The sequence below is a fragment of the Strongylocentrotus purpuratus genome, unplaced genomic scaffold (genome assembly GCF_000002235.5).
Source record: "Strongylocentrotus purpuratus isolate Spur 01 unplaced genomic scaffold, Spur_5.0 spur5_scaffold_11, whole genome shotgun sequence".
NCBI classification, from domain to species: domain Eukaryota; kingdom Metazoa; phylum Echinodermata; class Echinoidea; order Camarodonta; family Strongylocentrotidae; genus Strongylocentrotus; species Strongylocentrotus purpuratus.
In genome coordinates this window covers 16,017,152-16,031,450 of record NW_022145596.1, presented here as the reverse complement: position 1 = coordinate 16,031,450, position 14,299 = coordinate 16,017,152, and the positions used below count along the sequence as shown (strand labels likewise).

Here is a 14,299-nt window from a genome sequence, read left to right as displayed (position 1 = left end):
ACTTGCAAAACCTCAGAGTCTGGTGTGTTTTAATAGGGCAAAGCCCCAGAAGCTATGAAGTTCTTGATGGGAAAATAATACTGTAATTGTATACCCTTGAGAATGAGAGAAAAGAGAGGGAGGGAGGGGGAATGTCTTGAAAAAGTTGGCAACTCAAAATACATGTATAAGTCTCCCATCATTTAAATGATCATTCTGAATAACGAGAATTAATTCAGTCTACAAACAAATGCAGCTTTCAAACTTTTGTTCATTCATAAATCAAATATATTTATTCCATTTCATTTCTGTATGTCTTGAAAGAAATTGAAAGAATCTTAAAACTCCATGTAGATAATTAAAATTATTAATTGCATTATCAAACCTCATAAAGTTCCCAAACCTGGAGGCTCGATTTTAGCCAACAATGGCATGACATCACATGTAGCCTTTATATTTTAGATGCAAAGAACAAATTTTGCATCCAGTATTCCTTTAAATTATAAATATGAGATTCAAAGAAAGTAAACCACTTGTATATATGTATATATACGTAAACATGTATATATTATTTGCAAAAGAAAAAATATTTGGCATCTTTATGCTTATCACAACATGCAATCCATTTTGAAAATGAATAAAATATACATTAAGAATATAACATGACATTGGAAATAAACCAACATACAACTCCTGAAACTGAAACTCTTCAACGGAATTAACCACATTGTTGTAAGCAATTTTTTAAAGGGTTTACCGTTACATCAAAGAAAAGACTTTTCATCTGTATGCACATTCATTTAAACTGTCAGGCAAGAAATAAAAAGCAAAGAATGAAACAAGTATCTTTACAGTCTTTATAGAATCTTTTACCCTAAAATCTCATAAGAGCAGTACAGTGATGAATGAAAATGAAATGAAAATAATTACACACTGGTGGAGAACAATTGAATTTGGCTTTCTGCTTCAACAACATTTGTTATAGTGGCATAGATACATACAGGAAGGGGGGCAAGTAGGGCAAATCCCCCCCCCCCCCCTCAAAAAAAAAAAGATGAAGCCAAAGGAGAGTGAAAATGTAAGGAAAAAACAATTGTAAAAAAGATATGACCAACTCCCGCACTCTCCCATACTCAATAGCCCTGTTGATTCACATTTCATCCACCTACTAAACCGGTGCTCCCCCCCCCCCCCATGACATCAAAGCCCCCTCCATAGCTGGACCATGCTATACCACTACCGGTAGTTAAATATAATTACAGCTTAAGACAGACATATCATTGTGCATACCTGAGCACCCTGTTATATGTGTTTAAGTCATGTTACAAAATGAAACCTACAGATGATGTTTAATGGAATGTATTTTCTTCAGTCAAATTAATTCATTTAATATCAGTACAAAGCTGATCTTCCATAACATTCACCAATTAAATACTACAGCAAAAGCAACAACTTATACATCAATTGATGTCTCCATCAACACTCAAAAACACTGTGGATAAGAACAATTTTTGCCCCCATAGCTACAGATAATACAGCAACAATGTCCTGCCTTTGGGACAATTGCTTTTTGTTTTTCCTGAACATTTGAAGGGAGTGCCTTATGAAAAAGGGAAATTTCAGAGTTCCCCTTTATCCATAAAAGTGTAATAAAAAGTTATTAAAAAAAAACCCATCAACATTGCATTACCATTATCAAACATTGTGAGCCACAAATTATTTCCCTTTTTAATATCATTGTCACCTCACCACTGCTTCACAGTATATGAACTTTTGGTATGATCAAAAAAATTGTAAGATATTACAGATGAGGACATTCAGGAAATGATATTTATTACAAGAAAATCAACACTAACATGAATTTTTTTCTTCTAAATCTCTTTGAGGGATTTAAAAACTCCCTACACCATTTCCACTAATCACATTACGATGGACTCCAGTCAAGTAAGGATAGTCTTTAATACCAAAAAATGTTATTTATATCTTGAAATGATAAGATCAGCATATTCAGATGAAATCATCTCAAAATCAACTTCAAAATTGCATTTTCTTTACCACACATTTGGACAACAAAAAATGTACTTGTATTTGTTTTTCCTATTCAAATTAACAGGATGAAGCAATGCTTTGGTTTGGCCTGTCCTGAAAAAAGATATTGCAAATGAAATGATTACAAATACTGTACGAGATTCTCAATAAATCAGCTGTGCTGCACAACATACCTTTATGCAATATGCACGGCTAAAATACTAAAGAGAAGGGAAAAAAAGAAATAAAAAAGACAAGGCCTTGATTTTACCCTGAAATTCAAACAAAATACTGGATATAAACTTGAACTGCATGTACACCAAGCTTATTATGCTTTAACAAGTCAAACTTGAAAAAGCAATAACTTGGACCTTGGTAGAAGTCATATTGGCTGCTATACTCCCCTTAGACCCGGGTCAGGTTTCATTATTTAAAGCCTGTCTGCACTAGTTTGGCCAGGAGGGATTAGACCTCCCTTCATGGTCACTGACAGGTGGTTATCTCATCAAATCAGCTCTCAATTAACATAAGAAAAAGGGGATCATGGGGGACCAACGGGTACCACTTAGGCATTGTTTGCTATATAGAGGGCACACGTAGCTACAAGTAGTGCAGTCCTGCTTTAACTCTCTATCCACTACAGATTGAAATTCCAGACTGTCACAGTGTTCTGGAGTGTACTTCATAATTAAATCGTGTGTGTAATACAAATGTTGACTGTGGCAGTCCACTGTTTGTTCTATAAGTTGACTGAAGCAGGTAGAGAGTTAATAAGATATAAGTATTAAAGAGTATTTGAAATTTATGAAAAAGGAAGTGTATGTCTCTTGAGGTATTTATCCAATGGATGTTAACAAAGTTTTCAGAACTATTCCATGCTGAGTTGTGAAACCAAGTGGACAGTATCTCATTCTCTCTCAGGAAAGAAGCGCCATTTACAACCAATCACCTCTGGCTCTGATAATATGCAAGTGTCAAGGACTGCATAGGGTGGGGAGAGGGAGGGGGGGGTATATACCATTCTCGATAAGAATACTCTTATTTATGAGAGAGAGAGAGGGAGGGAGGGAGAGAGGGAGGGGGGAAGGAGGGAGGGAGAGAGAGAGAGAGAGTGGGAGGGAGAAAGAGAGAGAGAGAGAGAGAGAGAGAGAGAGTGGGACAAAGGAATCAAACCGTTTTAGAACTGGATGCGGTTTAAGTGTCTCTGTTAGTTGATTAATTTGAAAACATGATCCTTCAACCATAGTCCATTCTACATTTGTACAGTTTAAATCACTTCTTCTCTCATGACTGCCATGACTGCAATATCTGTTCAATCTCTCTCTTCCAGTGCTGGATCTTCGTGCTAGCTTGATCCAATATTTGATGTGCGGTCACGCAGGCTGGTAATGATGGGTTACTCTCACAGTAGAAGTATGATCCTACCACCACAGCTATCACCACGACCAAGAGAGAGAAGAATATCAGGAGGCAAGATGATCCACCTAAAAGGAATCGAGAAAGAAACAAAGGAATTGACATTAAATTTGTTTTCCTCATTAATTATTGGAAACTGCCCTCATATGACTTCAAAAATACAAAGCAAGTAAACAAACAAGTCAACAAACAAATGTAGTAAACTTGACAGAATTGTAGTATACACAGATCATTAAGAATGGAATGTGCTTTGATGGAATGTTATAAGAATTATTCCATCATATCAATTATACCAAACACCACTTATTCAAGTAAAATACATGTGTCTGCATTCACTTTTCCAAATATATCATTACTTAATGATTTAAATTCAAGTAGAAAAGCTTTAAGGTAGCTGATAAGAATATACAAATTTTGTTGAAGAAATGTTCTTAATTAAATGATTAATAATGCCTAGAGCACCACAGTGGCAGAAGTATTACCGGTAACCAAAATAGCAAACACACAAGGTTTTTCCAATGTTACCCACACACAAAAGTGTAATGATATTCCAAACATGCTCTGATGACTTCCTTCCCCCCCCCCCCCCCCCCCCCCCCCAAAAAAAGAAAAAAAGTGTGAAGCATTGCTATGTGATAACACAACACTGATTTTTTTATAAAAACTCTAAATGTCTCAATCAGTCAATACATGAAAAAAATATATAGATATATTGTACATCTGATCATAGAAAATGTAATGAAAAACTTACTTGTTTTTTGCTTCTGCTCATAGCTTCCTGCATCTCCATTTGCTTTGGAATGTTCTAAAAAGAGAGAACAATTATTATTTCAATAATCATTAAAAATATGATATATTACAACTATAATCACAGACTTTACATTACAACTTTTAGAAAGCGTTAACAGAAGTGAGATGTATCAAGGAATGAGGAATAATGAATTTATGACACTTGACATATAATGTAGACAATCTAGATAACAATGTTAAATTTGTATAGCGTATAATAATTACAATTTTACTTCTCTAAACAGATAAGATTCTGTGAGTTTGCAACTGATCAGAGTACTTCCAATCAATCTGGATCAATCATTATCCTTCCGTTAAGACAGGGCCCAGTGGATTACCGAACAACCAAAGAAATTTAGGATTTCAAAGGCGAGATTTTAATCGAAAAGGGCTTCATTTAACCGTATGAGATGATTCTCTCATAGATCGAAACTTGATATCAATCCTACTCTCTGCTAAAGAGATAAAGAGTTTGTGATTAATCAGAGAACTTGCAATCACTCTGGATCAATGGCAGTTCTTTTAACGAGACAGTGATTACTTAAGGGGGAATCTCATTAAGCGGCGGATGCTTACAAACGTTGCAAATTTTGGCAGTTGGCGACTATTAGTGACTGTAAACAAATGTTAGCGACAGTATTAGCGAAGATTAGCAACTATTTGCCAATCCTTTGCCACTATTTGTGAATGTTTGGGACCTTTTACGGACCCTGGCGAAACTCTGAATTCGTTACATTCGCAAGCATTCGCCGCTCAGTGAGATACCCCTTAAATAACCAAAGGATTTGACAAGAATGTCAGCATGTCTTGAATAGACCATTTGCGTATTAATGTAATCAGATTTATTTCACAAATTTTTATCAAGTGTCTCGTGAAAAATTATTTCATTAACCGATTTAAATAATGGTATCTCAATAGTCAGAATGCAGATTGCATACATTAGTTATTTCTAGGCATGACAAATATTAGGGTTGTCCTACCTAACAACAAGTACAAAATGTATTCAATTCGCATTCCGACAATTGAAATACAATTATTTGTATCAGGTTAATGGAATAATTTTTAATGATGGACTTGATAAAGATTTATGCAATAAATTTGATTACATTATGAAAATGGCCTTTTCGACCCTTTGACTACTGAATTGCCTTATTCCCATGGCTTAATACAGAGACCACCTGGGGGGCGTTTCACAAAGCCTATTTTTAATAACAAATAACAAAAAATCAGTGACAAATCTGCTGATAACCAATCAGAAGCAAGGATTTCAGTAGTTTATAACACAAATTGTCAATTGTTTTGTGAAACGCCCCCTGGTTCCTGGAAGCAGTGGGTTAACAGAATTTCATCTCACCTTCTGAGTTGATTCTCTCGTCTTCCTGCTCCTCCTCCTTTGCCTGTCTCTCTGCTTCCTGTGCTGCTTCATATGCCCTTCTTCTTCTCTCCTTCTCCTCTAGTTTCTCTTTCTTTTTTATCTCTCTCTGCTCTTCCTCTTTCTTTCTCTTAGAAGCTTCTCGTTGCGTCTCTCTCACTGTAACATAGACACACAAGCACATTTAATTTACAAACAGGATTAAACATAATTGCTGTATGATGATAAGAACGAATATTAATATACCAACCCATTTTATATGGTTTCATTTTCATCAGTATAACCTACATTTGTATAGACCTCAGTTCAATGTGTCTACGGTGCTGCTGTGGGCTGTCAACAGGGTAAAGTGAGACATTTAAAACAATCTTCTAAGATGATCTACAAAAAGCAGATAATAAAGTCAGCATCATGAATTTGTTGAAACAGTTAGTGTTCTTTTTTTGTTAATTGTCGTCATCGTCACCACAACCACCTCCTCCACCATCACCACCACCGCCATCATCATCATCACCATCATCATCATCATCATCATCATCACCATCACCCCCACCACCATCATCATCATCATCATCATCATCACCATCATCATCACCATCACCATCATCATCATCATCATCACCCCCACCCCCACCACCACCATCATCATCATCATCATCATCATCATCATCATCATCATCATCATCGCCATCATCATCATCATCATCATCAATCATAATTATTATCATTATTAATATTATTGTTATTATTATTATTGTTATTATTATAACTATTATAATTATTATTTTTTAATATATATATATTTAAATTATTATTATTATTATTATTATTATCATTATTTAATTTTGTAATTGTTAGAATCCTTACTCCTCTCTTTGGCTTCATGTTTCAGTCTTTGCTCCTCCATGCGGGATTGGATGGATTGCATATGAGACACCACCTAGACAAATTAAACAAACAAACAAACAAAAACCATGTATGAACTGACAAATATCAAAGAGCCAATTCATGAAATTGTCTGAACTTGCACAGATAATCTAACTGTCAGATATTGGTACACGTCTACACAATATAATAAATTTTGTAACCTTTAACTCATTCAATACCAAATAGTTTCCATAATGATCAAATCAAAAGGAATCACATCCAAAATGGAATTGTCATTTTTTGTTTCATGAAGACAGCAATTTCATTTTTCGAGGGATTAATGGTGATTCTTGGTCCAAACACGTAGTAAAATATAATTTTTTTTAAAGAGCTAGAAGCCTAGATCATTTTTACAAATGAATTGGTTAATTATCATCTCTAAATAACAGGTGATAGAACTGATATTTCCCACAAAGCTACAAGGCACCAATGAATAGGTGCTTTTAAAAAATGACAACTTCCCCCGATATATAATCATAATTCTGTCATTTTTTATATTTTTTATATGTGATTTTATTCTATGTTGTATCCACACTTTATGTCAGGATGTTTGTGCACCTTATCAGGTGTGGGAAGGAAGGCCTGTGGGCCATGGACATTAGTTGACCTGTTCCTTACCCAGGCCACCTGGTCGGGTATGCAAGTGTCAAATTATTGTATTCATTCACTATGTCCTATGTACATTGTATATTGTTTCCTGATTTTGTTTCTTTTAAAAGTGCCAAATAAATAATAATAATAATAATAATAATAATAATAATAATAATAATAATAATAATAATCAAACTATAACACTGTTCTGACCTGCTGAGCACATGCTTTACACTGCTTATCGTCCAAGCAGTCTCCTACAATCTTATTCAAGGTTGGTTCAAGCTTGTTCTCTTTGACGTCCAGCCAACGCAGTGACTTAAGGTCACCAAAGCTGACCGGTAGCTCGGTGAGCTGGTTACCCAAGAGGTCAAGGCGCTGAAGGGCCACCATGAGGCCAAAGTTTTGGGGGAGGGATTCCAGGAGGTTCTTGCTGAGGTCCAGTCTGGTCAGGTGTGATAGATGAACACTGAAATTATCCTGCAAGTGAGATGTATACATGAATGGTTACCTCTAGGACTAAGGAAACTTGTCCACAACTTGAAATGTATGTACAATTGTACATCTAATAAAAAAAAAATCACATTTTCTTCCTGCTGGGTAAAATGCTGTCTTATCATTCAACAGTAACTTTACAAATATATCACAAACATGATTGATCTCAGCTATTACATACAGTGCTGGTCATAAGTTTTGGTACATCCCAGATTTTGAGATGATTTTTTTGCTTTGATGAGTATGTCCCACGTAATGAGCTTTTCTGGGCCCTGACAAAATGTTCTACAGGTTTTGATACACATTCTCTTAAAACCAGCAGATAAAAGTTGTTCCTTATCAATACATTTTCCTTGTTATTTAAGAAATAGAAGGTGTATATACACTTACTGGTAAGCTGACAAGTTGGTTGCAAGACAAATCCGCACATTTTATCTTGGTAATAGAAGCCTGTTAATAAAAGAAATGGAGAAAAACTTGAAAAAAGCAGAGAGGTTCTACCTGAAATATCATATCCTCAAGCATACAATTTACATTTGCCGTTGCACTGTACCTGATCGAGAAATGAAAATAGCTGGCAAAAAAAAATGTGCAATTGATATTGCTTGCAATCCGTCTACATCCAGTTATATATTAGAAGGAATCAGGGGACGGAAAAAAACCCACAATAATCAATTTATGTCTGTTGTTTGCAGTTGTAAATTATCTTTCTCTACAGCTTTTAGATTTCTGTTTCCTCAATTAGGTAAAATTTGATTAATCCTTGTGCTAGACCTATATTGAAGTTTTAAGGATGAAATTGTTATTTGAATACGACTTATATCCAGTACTAATAGTTACTAGTACTTGTACTGAATTGACATGAATATGATTCATTTTTAGGGTAAGGGACAAACAAATTAAATTTAAATATTATTAGTCTACTATAGTATTAGTGGTCTATAGATCTAAGTATTAATAAATTCTGGCGTTTGATGGTCATGAATGATGGAAGGCTATGTAGATTTGTTTATATAAAAAACATTTTACTCTTAATTTCTGAGCATGTGAAAAACATTTAATTTTAAATTTATACCGGGTGAATTTAATTTGGAAAAAAAGTCTTTTGTTCATGGCATGCCATTGGCCATTCATGGTTCAATGGTTGCATGCCCTTGCTCTATCTCTCTCTCTTTATATTTTTATAAATTTTAATCAGGTCAGCCAGCTGTAACACTTCAATCGATTTGATTATCACTGGAAAATATGTGGTGTGCCTGTGGAATTTTTGCTGGGGAAGGCAAAGGAATCGCTGACCTTTAAAGTAAACAGATCACACTTAGTTCAATGAACATGATGAATGGAGTCATATAACAAATCAAACTAGACATTGTAATTGTATATTGTCACTAATTGTACGCCCACATATTTAAAATCGTGTATTGATGAATTTTCAGTATACTTACAATTTCTTTCACAGGAATTTTTGTGAGACCAGAGAGACTCAGGTCCAGTTCATTCCCCTCAATTTTGTCCTTGAGAGATTCCTTGGTAATCTTGCCTTTATTCGACATTTTGTAACTTCGAATTAATGCCAAAATCCACAGCAGAAATGTCACCGGAACCGAATTGAGTACGTAGCTGCATAGACTAGTTGTGCAATCGTGCAAACGTGTAAACTTTGCCTCAGCCAAAGTCACATGAATTTCCGGGAAAATATATTAAAATCTAAAAAGTGTATTTCCGCCACCGTTTTATTAAGAATGCACCTTCAAAAATATCTATTAAATATAATTATTTATTAATTTTATTTGAGATTTCATGCAATCATTCAAATACATCGTCCATCGCCATGATCGCCCCCAAATCTGACAATTTTAATTCATATCAGTGTCTCGACACGTTTCTACATAGCTAGCTGCATTTCTTTTTTTTCTTTTCTTTTTTTTTTTTGGGGGGGGGGGTACAATCATTTCAATTGATAATGGGTAATACGATACATGGGGGAGGGGCTAGAGACTGAGTTTGTTCTCTTCATTAATAAACAGTCGGAGAAATGTGAAGAGACAGAGTTTTTATTAATTTTATTGTTAATAGCTAGGTCCCATATTGGCATAATTATTAAAGCTACAATAATTATTGATACCCCCCTTCCCGTCTAGAGCTCTCGTCTCAAGGTCAGACATTTTTTCCCTAGACGAAAGATTTACGCCGAATTGCCTACCTTCACCTAGATTTAGCCCATCAGTATTGAAAAATTAGTGTAGGCTCGTATGAGGGGGGGGGGGGGGGCTATCCAACTTGACAATAAGTTTGCCGGAAAAAAGGAATATACATACAGCCCCTAGTTATTCCCTTCCCCCTCCCCCATTCACACACACACACACACACACACACACACATACTATCGACCCCATCCATACCATTTATTTTCCCAAGTTCCTTTCACCTTTTATCATTGCATAAACTGTTGGGGTGGGGGGGGGGGGGGGTTGACGGGGTTCAGACTCAAAACCGACACTGAGCCACAGACTCAAAAAGTTAATACACTGGGATAAGGGTATTCGTGTTCCATGGAAAAACGTTACTTATTATTCCAAACAACTCGCCCTGCTTTGACTAGAGCAGGATCAAACTCAAAACTTATTTCGTTTTAAAATTCTTCCAGAAAATCCTTTAAAAATGTTTTGTTCGGCTCGGCTGATTTATTCAGTCGGGTGTAATTCAATATCCCACAACTTTGATGACATCTTTATTTTTTCCCTTTTTTGACTGGTGGTGATAATTAAGATTGGACCCTGCCCCCCCCCCCCCCCTCACGACAAAAACAAATTTTGCCAAATCATGGAGTCGTCCCTGAAGCCCTCACTAACACACATTTCTCTTTCTCTCTCTCTCTCTCTCTCTCTCTCTCCCCTCTCTCTCCTCCCCCCCCTCTCTCTCTCTCTCTCTCTGTCTCTGTCTCTCCCTCTCTCTCTCTCCTCTCTCTCTCCTTTCTCTCCCCTCTTCCTCTCTCTCTCTCTCTCACTCATCTCTCTCTCTCTCTCTCTCTCTCTCTCTCTCTCATCTCTCTTGTATGATTAATCATCATGACACCAAATGGTAACGGCAAACTAAGATTTTAAATTTAAAACTTTCTTAACATGTAACTTGAAAGACCAATATAGACTGACAGACGCAACTATAATCTTGGTATTTTTCTGTGTGTAAACCCCCCCCCCCATAACCCCCCTAAATCCCCCCTTAGCTTTTCATTTATTTTAAAATAAAAATAATATTTCCATGGCTGACATAAAAGAGCTGACCCTACTCCTCCCCCCCACCGGAGCAAAATGTCAAATTTTCAAATTTCGATACCAAAAAAAAAAAAGTGTCCTCTTATCCCCCCCCCCCCCCGCCGCTTATTCAGCCGTCGGCTGAGTCGTTGCGATTTTTTGGGGGACCCCCCTAAAAAAAAAAAAAATTTTTAAATCCTCTTCCCCCCCCCCCCCCCCCCCCCCCCCCCCCCCCCCCCCCCCCCCGCTTATTCAGCGGCTTGCTTGAGTCGTTGCGAAAATTTTGACACAGAGCTTTCGTAGATATAAGCAATTTATTAGAAATCTCTCACTAAATTGAATCTCTTTCCAAACTATAAAAAAAATACACAAATCTGCTTTTAATCAAATTTGAAATTTGCACTCGATAAATATTGTATTTCAGTTAACAAGTCCATAAAATTTAATTATCATTATATATCGCGATATCAAATAACATAACGTATATGATTATTTAAAATGATTTTGTCAGTGACCACGTCAAATATATTTATCATGAATTTCATACACATAATTGTTCAATAATTTAATTATCATATTTCCTTATACCTTTTTTCCAAGATTGTCCTCCTTGATTCAATTCCGGTCCTTGTCATTACAAAGAGATGCGAGTAACAAACTTATTTCAATAAAACATAAACTAAACATGTCTTGTATATCTGAAGTGTATCAGTCAGAATAGAACGGTTATATGTACTTTCTTTATATTGTTCAATATTTCCTTTACCTATTCCGGTCCCTTTCTTTACAAAGAGACGCGATTAAGTTATGTTTGTTATATTTGTGTTTGTTTGTTTTACCTGACTACTAAGAAAGCATGTGTAAGTAAGCGTCCCTGAAAATCTGTGTAAAAACGTTTTGAATGGTCAATTGGAAGGCATGCAAACAACGAGGAACGCTTTATAAAATGAAGTTTAAAAACCGAAAAACCCATTGCGTCTCCCGCGCACACCATTATGTCACAACTTAAAAAGGCAAAAATGATGTTCAAGATGGCATTTTATTCGGGACCCTGGTCAACATAAAAAGTATTCTCAGATTGCACTCCATCACGCAAACCATCGCAGTCATCGATGGATGCATAGACCACCATTGGTACGCCTCCATAACGGGTCGGACCGATGATCTGGTGATGCAGTGCGTCGTTGTAAGCTGGCGGAGCCGTTTCCGACGACCTCGACGACCTCGACGACGACGACGACGATAACGATGGAGATGTCGATCGCTGCGACGAGGAAGCTGAATCATGAGATCTCGATGAATGCAATAATGAAGTTTCACTATGTTGTTCCAGCGGATCTGTTTGATTATTATTCCGTCTACATAAATAAATCGTAGGTTGTTCTTCTTGAACATTCTGGGTGCGATCGTCTCTCAATCGTCGCAAATCATTTTCATTGTCCGGATTACTTTCTATCTCATAACCTCCATGTCCTTCAAGGAGACCTTGACCTTGACCTTGACATTCACTTTGACTTTGAGAAAGACCGTAGGAAGTTTGTAGAGATATGAGTGAGAGGTATTGTGAATGGATATTTGAAAGCGTGTTCACTCGTCACACAACATAACTCTTATTTTTATTTTAGCTACGAGGAAACAAGGTTGCACTGACAATAAAGTACATGAAAGAAAGTATTCCCTTTTCGTTATGTTTATTGGGTACTGATGAGGCTGGCCGTACACTTGCAAAGTGTAGCCATGCAAGCACAAGCTGAAGAATCGGAATGAAAATGCATAAATGGTAAATGTGAATATTGCACGGAGATTACATAATGATCAATGATGATAATGAACATGAATAAATGCGATGTACATAAATAGAGCTTACGACAATAGTAGAAATGAAGTCGAAAGTCCAAAGAAGATGAAGATGAAGAGAGTTGAGAACGAAGGAAGGGGCTCACGCGATGAAATGTGCGGAGGCTTGATGGCGGAAACGCGACTTCGTTGACATGGTTGAAGAACCGTGAAGAACGCGATGTCGTCGCCGACGCTCGTGATGATGATGAATGTAGATGGAGCTCTCGGGCGAGAATAGAAGAGAAGAGAAGAGAAGAGAAGAGATGTGTGGCGCTCGATGACGAAAGCAGTGAGTCGCTTGATGTCGGAGGCCAAAGTGGAAAATGCAGACATCAAAGCCGGTAGTGGTGCTGAGACGGTGAGTCGCTCGATTGATGAGCCGAACTTTGATGGTGAATGTTTAGATGAGCTGCGGTGAGTCGAGCTCATGTGAGTGAAAGACTACCGGTGAAGAAACTGGCAGCTCCCAGCGGATAACCAAGCACCATATATGTCGGAACTAGATTTAACTGTTCCACTGGAAAACTGCAGCCCGATGAACACGGCAGAGAAAGTGAAGATATGTGCCGATAGAAATGATAGGCACAGTAGAAACAAGCCCGGAGAAGAAATCATGCAGAAACGTGTTGACTCAACTAGAGATGTAAGCAGGAGTTGTTGACTCGACCGAGGTGTAAGCGGGAGTGGAGAAAACCTCGTGGTGATGAAAATACGCGGGTGAACGATGCGCGGAACCACGATGCTCGATTGGAGGAATGAACACACGCGGTACGAATAATGAATATAAATAAGAACCGTGATGGAAAAATACAGGAGACATGAATTAATGTACGGTGAAAGTAGGGCATGTAAGAGCCGCTACAAGTTTCTTGCCGTCTGTCGCTTACATCCGAATGTGGATTGTTGTCTATGGGCGAGTAGGGAGGTGGCATGAAAGGATAGAACGCAACATATTTGTCGTCTTCGTCGCTAGCTCGACGCGTCTCATCCCGTCGACTCATGGATGATGCTGTGACGGTTCGTAAGAAGTCGAAGGTGACGCACGGTGATCGAGCGGCACCGTTAGGATGCCGGCGACGCCAACAGGCGATGAAGATTCGCACAACAATACCGATCAGACATGCACATCCAATCGCGATTCCACAGATGACTATGACCGCTGGGTGAAAGCTATCTGCTGTTGATGGTGAAGAAAAAAACATTAATTATCTTCAAAATGTAAGGGTCACATGAAAACATAGATATCCCTTTGCATGAAACCCACCCCTAGATTGAGATCAGTGAGATCAAAATCATATGATTAAATATCAGATAGGCCTATACCAGAGATCCCTAGACATTAACATTCTTTCCTTGGTTACTGTTACTGCAAATTCTACTTTGTTGGGTCATGAAAACAAAAATGACGATGATCTGTATCATTTCCAAATAAATGAAATTTGTAATCAATCTAAAAATCCACTGTGTATGCATATGTAAAGGAATCGACAATAAGAAATACAACACAGTCATATTAATCGGATAAGTAGAAGGGAAAATGCGATGTATTGTCACGAGGCGTCATTTGCTGACTTATGCCTGCGTCAGCGAATTGCGTGAGTTTCGGCGC

At 37.3% G+C, this 14,299-nt stretch overlaps 1 protein-coding gene across 1 annotated transcript; it reads right to left on the bottom strand.

Annotated features, from left to right (window-relative positions):
* Positions 1-3,083: 3,083 nt before the first annotated feature.
* Positions 3,084-9,233, bottom strand: LOC588568 (leucine-rich repeat-containing protein 59). Its single transcript, XM_788245.5, has 7 exons — positions 9,043-9,233; positions 7,988-8,047; positions 7,316-7,582; positions 6,452-6,524; positions 5,567-5,743; positions 4,175-4,228; positions 3,084-3,491 (listed from the first exon to the last, which is right to left on the bottom strand). The coding sequence occupies exons 1-7, from the start codon at positions 9,148-9,150 to the stop codon at positions 3,292-3,294; spliced, it is 939 nt and encodes a 312-aa protein (XP_793338.3). The 5' UTR covers positions 9,151-9,233; the 3' UTR covers positions 3,084-3,291.
* Between the last annotated feature and the right edge of the window lie 5,066 nt (positions 9,234-14,299).